At 36.2% G+C, this 9,929-nt stretch overlaps 1 protein-coding gene across 5 annotated transcripts in view; it reads left to right on the forward strand.

Annotated features, from left to right (window-relative positions):
* The window catches only part of LOC128868944 (KN motif and ankyrin repeat domain-containing protein 1), a 96,797-nt gene that overhangs the window by 7,829 nt on the left and 79,039 nt on the right, over positions 1–9,929 (forward strand). For 3 of the 5 annotated variants that reach the window (XM_054111584.1, XM_054111586.1, XM_054111585.1), the window contains exon 2: positions 4,805–6,512. In XM_054111584.1, coding sequence (XP_053967559.1) covers positions 6,511–6,512 — 2 coding nt within the window. In that variant the 5' untranslated portion in view covers positions 4,805–6,510. Of the gene's footprint in view, positions 1–964; positions 1,160–4,804; positions 6,513–9,929 lie in introns of those variants that run through there. The other 2 variants (XM_054111587.1, XM_054111589.1) reach the window with 2 other exon arrangements.

Below are 9,929 nucleotides of genomic sequence, written 5' to 3' on the forward strand. Positions count from 1 at the left end.
TTATTTTTGTGTAATGTGTTGTTTCTTTCGGTTGGATTTTAATTTCGTTTCGACTAAGAACTTTTATTTCAAATTTATTATTTGGCAGGGAATTCAATGCATTTGTTAGGGTACACACATTTTCTACATGTTGTACATATATTGGTGGCGGTTTTTGTGCACGCTGCGTACCTGGGTCTTTTTTTACTGGGTTGCTTTATGGCTCATTGATATTTGGTCCGTTATCTACATCCAAGATATCGAACCTATTTGATGAAGCTGGGTTGCCTAACCAATACTCTTGTAGAATTGTTTGTGTAGAGGTTTGCATTTTGTTCTTTTGTTTTTTGTTATTATTTGAGAGTTCGAGATTGTTTGGTGATTGCTTATCTCGGTTTCTTTTTAACTGTGATTGCACAAAGTCTTTTTTTTCATTTTGCATTTGCATTCTTGTATTGTGCGTTGCTGTTGATGACGATGCGATCAGTGTAGTTGGCGCGCTACATTCAGCACTGCGTGTTGCGGTTTGAAAGGGAGTTGAAGGTGCGTGGGTTGGTTTAGCAGAAGTGGATGAAGTTGCTGTTGTTGTTGAGCTTAGAGCTGTTGCTGATGTAGTGATAATGGAGTAGTGAGTACCTGTTGCTGTCGTGCATGATGTTACTGCTGTCTCTTGCGGATAGTTGTAGGGCGCCAAAGTAGTCTTTATTACCGGATTCTCCACGTGATGATGATTAGCCGTTAACGCTATTGGTGTTTTACATTGATCACTCCACGATAGCGGAATTGTTGATTCTCTTATTTTAGCCATAGTTTCTCTTGTTTCTATTTCTGTTTTATCAGAGTAAGTTGAGCACTGACTTGAATTTGTTGTTTGCGCGGTAGATAGCGGTATACTCCGTTCACGGGGTGGAGTGCGCTCTACTGGCATTCTAATTTTGTTTCTATCGTTGTTTTTATATTTTTTTATATTGTTTATTTCACTTACGTTGTTGTGTTTTTGTTTTTAATAATAATACTAAGTTGTGTTTAGCACGTTAAAGCGTCTATTTCGCGAACTAAAGATTTTTTAAATTAAAGGTTTACCACTTTAAGGAGGTTGCACTCGAGAGCGAGGTGTTAACACGTCCGAACATGATAAACTTTGTTAAATATTTTGTTGTTATTAATGAGGCAGATGCAGGTATATAAGTTACCTCCAATTGCTTATTGTGTATGTGTCTAGACCATATGCGTATATACTTAATAATAATAAAAAATCGCAATTAGGAGTAGAAGCAACCCGAGCGACGCATAAAAACCAATTGCAGATTAAAAAAAACAAAAGTTAACTAGTTGATAAAAAAAATAGTGACCAATGAGTTCTATAAAAAAAAATATGAAGAATATATTATACATATAAGTTTTTCAAATTAAGTTGAATTATTTATTAAAGAAAATATATTTCATTCTGCAACGAAAACCATAGTATGTAAATCCAATTTTCTAACATTCATCCAATTTCCATCGAAAATTTCATATTATTTGTTTAGAATTTTAAGAAAATTTTTGAGAGTGTGTAGCTTCATAGCCCATTCAATTCAGGACATTCTCTTATAGGGAAAAAATTCTAAAAAAATCAGAAAAAGCTTTAAGCCACTTAAAACTCTTGCGTAGTCATCCACTCGTTAATAGACTGCCAATTGAATAGGAGCTAATTTTCTTGTTTTTTTCTTCTTCTTAAACTTTATTTAGGACTGTATCCTGTTTTACAACAAGATTGGATTATCTATAAAAATTAATCATAGGTTAAATATGCATATTTTTAACACACTTTTATTAGGTCGGGTTGTATGTATGTATGTATGTATGTATGTATGTATGTATGAATGTAACGGAATCTTTGAGCTTAATTTTCACTGGCTTCTAAAAATCTGATCGACTTGAAATTTTGCACACCTATCAAGGACCGATGACAATGCAATAATTTGATAAAAGTTTTCCATTATCCTTATTAGGATTGCCAGGATTAATATTTTCTTTTTTTAACACACTTTTATTAGCTCGGGTTGTATGTATGATGCATTTTGCTTCACTTTCATAACCCTCTGTACATAGGTAGTTGCCAATAGAATGATTGTAATATTTACTATATCAAGCATCCCACGCTTTTAACTCTAATTTGAATTACTCTATTTGTATCTTAATTTTTGTTATAATTCTGTTCTGAGGTAGTTGACTTTTACTGATCATTCGACTTGCTATTACTTCATTATAGGTCCCTTTGTCATTAAAATTTATTTTCTACTTTTTAGTTCGATTAGCAATAAAAGCGTGTTTTTTAGTTTTTTTTAAACTATTTTTTATTCTATTCCGATCATGAGCCGGAAGTCCAGCACTCAAGCCATGTTCTTGGAAGTCTGCCTGGCGGTCTCGGCATATTCGGTCTCTCTAACATTACTGCTTACGCAAATCGCCCATCAGCCATTCTTTTGATATGTCTTTGCGGCGTTGCTTCACTTAGCTACATCTTAAATTTCGCATATGCGCCTTATTTCTTTGTTTCTTTGGTGGTAGAGTTTGGTGTACCCTGATATTACATATAGAGTCTGCATCTCTGCGTTGCTGAAGAGTCTAATTGGCCTCTGAGGAGGAAAGTGTAAACTCAGAGATAAGTGATGCGACACTATAGAGCCCGTGGACCAGAGTCTCTCCTTATTTATGTTAAGACCGCCCTGCATGGTGAAGAGCTATATCCTGCTGGAGATGTCCTTGCTAGAACAAAACAGGTCGGTTCTAGATAAATCCTTCCAATGAGACTAGAATCTATTAGAACGTAAAAAACGCTCTCAGCAACATAAGCAGTTTTTTTTTTTGGCTTGCCGTGAAGTGTTGTTAGCAACATTGATTCTAAAAATGAAAAGAAAAATCAAATTTGGGAATATAGCTTTAGAAGGAATTGGCAAATTTTGATAAGAAAAGTGTGTTTAATCGAATTAATACACATACATACATATATATTGACACAAAAAATATAAAGAAGATTTACTTATATTTTTTGCGAAGACGTTACGCTTGAAAATGCCATGTTTTCGGATTATTCGAACTCTGGCGCTTTACACGCAAACGAACTGCCAGCTTTCGTGAAATTTAAATGTCATGAGCATTCTATATAGCTGTGAAAAAATGTTGTTGGCATGTTACGCGGTGTTTTCATAGCGTGAACTGAGTACTACTTTGCCGTGAGAACTATTCGGAATTTCACGCATATTTCGCGACCTTGCATTTTGGATGGATTGTTGCAGCCATTTCAAGTGAAATGCGAATTTGGTACTAATGCTTTATGCTTGAAGTTTTTTGTTGAATTTTTATAAATTTTTTGCAAGGTTTGAAACAGGGTTTTACTATAGAATGCAATATATTTTATAAAAAATAATTGAAGTTAAAAAATAACTGAATAAAGTAGTAAAAATTATCAACATGCTTATTGAAATTTTGTCTTTACTTTTTTATTCATACACCGAAACTGATTGGGTGCTGTACATTGAATGCCAACCAAGCTACTGCTAATTTTCACAAATTTTCAGTCATGTAATAATGTGAGCCACATAAATTCTCCCACATCAGTTATATTTCACACTATTTGCATAATATTTCGTATAAGTTCATCTTTCAATTAACATCGACTATATTATTTGACATGTACATACACATCGTTATTTGCTGTTCACTTTTAACAACAAAGCTCGCTTTTAACTTTTAAGTAATCATAGAATCTTGAGTGTTCATTCTTTGTAGATTATTTCACCAATCCGGGCTGCAGTATAATCAAAGTTTTACTTAGGACAAAGTTTTTCGGAACTTTAAAGTGCAATTTAATTCTTTACTTTTTTTCCACATGCTGAGAATAATAATAATTTACTATCTGTACTGTGCCCAATGGCCGCCACTTTGACGTAAAAGATCTTTTGTGTCCTGGCTGAGAGTGATAGATAAACTATTATTTCCAAATCGTGGCAAGGATGGAGTAGGACTCCAATATTTCGCTGAACTATTTTGAGGGCTTTTAATGCCGATAACAAAACCAGCTTTAAGCAAAGTCCCATGACGGGACCTGTTGGTAGGGCTCCCAGTTTCTACGGTACGATCTCAATATTGGGTATGGTGACCGAAAACGTTGAGATAAACACATTTTTTATTATTGAGTAGAGAAAGGCCTTGGAAGGGAATGAATGGATTTGTGCACGACTAGCAATCGATAGAGAACACGGGTTTGAAACCCACTGTGGGTATGAAACACCAAATGGTAGTCAAATATTTTTTCTAATAGCGGTCGCTCCTCGCTAGGCAGTGGCAAAACTCCGAGAGTGTGTTGCCGCCATGGAAAGGATCCTCATAAAAAATCATCATCCGTTAACAGGCGGCGTAAAATTGTAGGCCCCTCCAAATTGGAGGAGAAGCTCGGCCAACATCCAAAAAAGGATGTATGCGCCAATTATATATATAAGCATGCATATCTGTAAAAGACGGGGCTAATTTATTGAAAAATATCATAATCTTTTATGAACTAAAAAGTGCCCAAAGTCTTTTTTTCAAACCGCATTAGTTTATCAACTTAAACGCCCATTTCCATTCGTTTGTACACAAAATTGAGTTGTAGACAAAGTTGCCAACAACATGCACATGCAGTACATACATATGTGCAAAATCAATCATGTAAACAATTGCCCACACAAAAAAGAAAAAAACCCCGAACAACTAACATTACTCTAAAATTAAATTGCAAGTCTTAAAAGCGACCTTAACGTCGAGATGAGTAAACAAAAAACACTTTAATTTCTATTTACAGCACAACAATAAAACAACAAAACTAACTACCGTGACAACAAAAGTGAGACAACAAGCCAGCAACACTCGTACAACACAGCAACAAAGTGTTGCCAACAATCGACTAATTAACATGCAACGTATGTGAGCAACGTGCGCGAATATTCAAAACAAAAACAGAAACACAAACAGGGGAAAAACAACGTTTAAAAAACGCAGAGCCTACAAGTGACGAGGAGTGTGCATTGCAGATCGTTAACAGCCGCTGGCGGAAAATAGGAGTGAGCCAATGTGAGAAGTAAATAAATACAACAACAAATAAAAATAGTCACTGGGAAGACTGCAGTTTTTGATACGATACGTACCAGCGATAGGTGGTAAGCAACAGAATGCACGGCGATAAAACGTGAATGCATAATGAACTGAACTTTGAATGTGTAACGTGCAACGTGCGGCAAGCAAAACAACAAACGATAAAAGATTGACAAACAAAAATATCTTTTACAAAATCAGCGGCGGCAACAAGGAAACAACAATAAATGCAACGAAATTCATTAGCAGCCTGAGCAGAGTCACAACATTAACACCACACCAACGATTGCAAAAAATAAAAATAAAAATAAGTAAATCGAAATTGGCGAAACAACAATAAAAAAATTTAGCAATTTAGCAAAATAGAAAAGGCTTCATTATCAATATTGCGTTTAGCTGCATGCTTTTGCCTCTTCCAGTCAAACTGACAACCGTTGATAGTAGTCGTTTAGCCGCCAGACGTTTGCACACCATTGCTAAAACCCAGGGTGTCTCACAGCTACTCCTGCCTTGTCAACTTTCCGGCTGTGCCAATCGAGAAATTGCAGTGTTGGCAAAAATATTTTATTTATTTATTGCGCATTGTAGATTTTGTTGGGGTTCAGCGTTGACGTTGTTGTCGTTGCTGTGTTAATTTGTAGCTGAGTGGCTTCATCTGTGGCCGTGGTGTTGTTATTACTGCTGCCGGGTATCCACCGCTCCGTTGGTGCTAATTAAGCTGCAGCGAATTTTCGTTTATGCGGCTGGTGATATTTTTTGCAGATGTTGCTGATTGCTGGCAATTAAAGCGGCGGAAAATTGAAATAACAAGCCAAATGAAAAAAATGCAAAATACATATAAGAAAAAAAAACAAGTTTAAAAAAGTAGAAATGCTATGCCGGGCTTAAGGAACATTTTTGAAAGAGAAGTGTAGCTATACAACAGTGGTGGCGAATCTAGTACGTCATAGATATAGATAGTATAGTCATTCAAAGATAATAACACAAGTAAAACCGAATATAAATAATAGTCATCGAAAAATAAAATTTTTAAAACGAAAAATTAACACCTAATAAAAATAAAAACAAAAAAAAATTATCCTAGCCTACGGCTTTGATGCGATCATTTTAAAAATACACACCTATATCGCACTGTTAACAGCTCATCTTATTGTTTGGCGCAATAGCTGATACAATAGCAGAGAGGCAACACTATATGCATATAAACTTATAGCAACACGTCGGCGGCAACATCACCAGCAACAAAAGTCTCACGCAACAAGAATCTCCGCAGCATCGTCTTATAGCAACATTGTCTCAGAGCAATTGAGACTACTGGTGCAACGACAGTTGCAAAAACAAAGTAAACAAAACAAAACAAAAAAAAAAAAAAACAAACACAAAGGCGACCCAGCAACAGCAAGCAGACACAACAACATGTAAGTACCAAAAAACTTTGTAGTTATCGAATGTCTATTGCTTGTTTGGCAAACGAATATACACACGCACATAACTATTTTATGTCTTATTTCTATTTTTTATTTACTAAATAAGCCTTTTGAAATCATGCAACACTTTGTTTTATACAATTACTTTTTTGATGCACACGTTAACTGTTAGTGCCCATTCCAACTGTATCCCTCACAATCGCCCAGTCGCTCAGTTATTTATCGTCAACATTTCATTACGCTTTGTTTTCTGCTTTGGCCTATTGCCTATTACTGTGTTGCTTTCTCAACAAGTTGCCAATTTTGTGCATTGTAAATAGAAATGTTGTACTACATTGTTGTTGCTATCGTTTGTGTCCACTATTGCTACCCGCGCAGCCTTAAAAGCTACACATATATGTATGTATCTAATACAGTCAATGTGAAATGTCGTCTTTTGGTCATTTGTGGTCATTTAGTGGTCGTCCTTCTTGCTTTCTCGCTTATGCACATTGGATTTTCATTTCATTTTCTCTCATTGAGTTTCAATTTGAAGCAGTTCTAGCCATGTTTGTTGTCATGCTGCCTTGTAGCCTGGTATTTAGGTCATTCGTGCAACGTGACAATGTGGATTTGTGCAGATATCCAGAGATTTTGAACTCTGTGTCGTTGCAGGAAGAGCTGAGGAGTTAGGAAACATTGAATTGTTGTGAGATAATAAAAAGGTTTTGCTTGCGCATTAAGGGAAACAGAGTTTGGATACGTTTTCACACTAGTACACACTTCATTAGAGGAACTCATCTATTGTTTATTGCCGATTTTTATATGTAGTTGTGCTTAACTGTTCCTATTAATAAATAGTCAACACATATAAATAGCCAATATTTTGTATACTCGTATTTACTTGTATTTACTTCGTTGAATAATATATAATAATTTTATGAGCTAAGCGCATTAGAACGCTTGTTAATTTTATGATCACTAGTATATGCATTTATTTAGCACATAGAAACTGAAACTATCATAATATTACTTACTTCCGGTTCTAAGAATCTTGCATTATTATATTGCACACAGTTTCTTAGACTCTATAAGTAAAATCTACTATCCTACGAACTCTCTGTCTATTTGATCAATTTTAAATTATATGAAATTAATCACAATTCTGAATCGCTAAGATCACCCTCATGCATACATATACATATGTAGACGATGCCTGCGATTAAAGTAAATATTATATTATGCACGGCATGCGCCCAATAAACGCCTCCGAGACTGAGTTGCAAAGCTTTAGATTTGTGTAGTTAAAGGTTACCAGTGAGCAAGAGTGGAAGTGTGCAGCTGGTGGGCGGAAAAATAACTGCCAGTAAATGTATACTAAGATCAATTATTGATTAAAAATGTGTAGAAAATGCTGATAAATAATAATAATGTAGCTTGCATGAACATACTTTAGGTAAATAACCTCAATTGTTGAAACATACAAACAAAAAAATGGGCACGAATTCTGTAAAGATTTACTTACCATATCCGATACTCTAACTTTTTTCATGCTTTTAAAAAAATAATTACAGTTCAGCCTGCTTACTAATTATAGTTTTAAAGTAAACATAGAAACATAATTTGGGGAATATGCTCCTGTGTTGGTAGTAGTGTCCCCGCAGGAAAAATCTTAACTAGTTTAACGAAGATTTGCCAATTGCGAAACGAATTCATTGCCTTTGTGGGGTGTTTGGCCTCCAATTTGTAATGTTCACCTCGATTTTGTTCCATAAATGGAAGGACCTATAATTTTATGCTACCTTCGAAGGCCAGGTGGTTTTTAATCAGGAGCTTTTTCATGCTAAAAATACACTCGGAAGTTTGCCATTGTCATCGCTATTAGGAAACATCTTTTCTATCATTTGGCGTTTCATACCTGCTGAGACTACCGAATAGTAATCAGAAACATACAAAAACGATCACCTTTTTCCGGTCGTCTGATTGCTACGGCTTCTGACGCGGTAAGTTGTTGGTTCGAGTCGAACTGCAAAATAGTGTGCTGTCTAACAAAAAAAAAAAATGAAAACATAATTTTTAATGAAAGGCAAATTATAATGTTAAATGTAGGAACAAAAAAATAAATGAATTGAAGCACATTAACTTAAAAAAGTACAACAATAATAAAGGCTTCGAATTTTTTAATCTCTCCCAAGTATCGAAGCTAGGTCCTCCTAAATAATAGGACTATGAATAAGTTCGTGCGGTTTTTTCGAAATTTGAAACTTTATTGACGTAAAATGGTTACAAATTTAATATTCAAAATATTGTCCATCGCTTACTACTACTTTTTCCCATCTTTCTGGCAATTCACGGATTCCCTTTGTGAAAAATTCGGTCGGTTTTGCCGCAATCCACGAATCGATCCATTTTTTGACTTCATCGTAATTACGGAAGTGCTGGTCAGCCAGGCCATGTTGCATCGATCGGAAGAGATAGTAATCGGATGGCGCAAGGTCTGGACTATACGGCGGGTGGGGTAGGACATCCCATTTGAGCGTTTCTAAGTATGTTTTGACCACTTGTGCAACATGTGGCCGAGCATTGTCATGTTGCAAAATAACTTTGTCGTGTCTATCGGCGTATTGCGGCCGTTTTTCTCGCAGTGCTCGGCTCAAACGCATCAATTGTCGTCGGTAGACATCCCCCGTAATCGTTTCATTCGGTTTCAGTAGCTCATAATACACAACACCCAGCTGGTCCCACCAGATACACAGCATAACCTTCAGGCCATGAATATTCTGCGCCGACGTCGATGTTGAAGCATGGCGTTTTGGATTGTCGTAATGGACCCACTTTTCATCGCCAGTCACAATTCGATGCAAAAAACCCTTTCTTTTGTGCCGTTGAAGCAGTTGTTCGCATGCCATAAAACGGCGTTCAACGTCTCTTGGCTTCAATTCATATGGCACCCAATGGCCTACCTTTCGGATCATTCCCATGGCTTTTAAACGTTTGGAAATGGTTGATTGATCAACTCCCAAAGTTTTTGCAACCTCTTCTTGCGTTTGAGCCGGATCTTGATCGAGCAATTCCTCCAATTCGGTATCCATGAACTTTGGCGGCGCACCCTCGCGTTCTTCGTCTTCCAAGCCAAAATCACCACTTTTAAAGCGTGCAAACCACTTCTGGCACGTTCGCTCAGATAGAGCATGCTCACCATAAACTTCCACCAAGATACGATGACTTTCGGCTGCTTTTTTCTTCATATTAAAATAATGAAGAAGAATTCCCCGCAAAAACACATTATTTGGCACGAAATTCGACATTTTCAAGTGTGGTAAAAATATTGTTGTTTACGCTTCAAATAAAAAACTTATACTGACGTTTGTGCCTTACGACAGTAGCTCTCCAATGAATGTTTGGAAATGTGGATCGATGGAATAATAA

Source organism: Anastrepha ludens, chromosome 6, assembly GCF_028408465.1.
Source record: "Anastrepha ludens isolate Willacy chromosome 6, idAnaLude1.1, whole genome shotgun sequence".
Classification (NCBI taxonomy): Eukaryota; Metazoa; Arthropoda; class Insecta; order Diptera; family Tephritidae; genus Anastrepha; species Anastrepha ludens.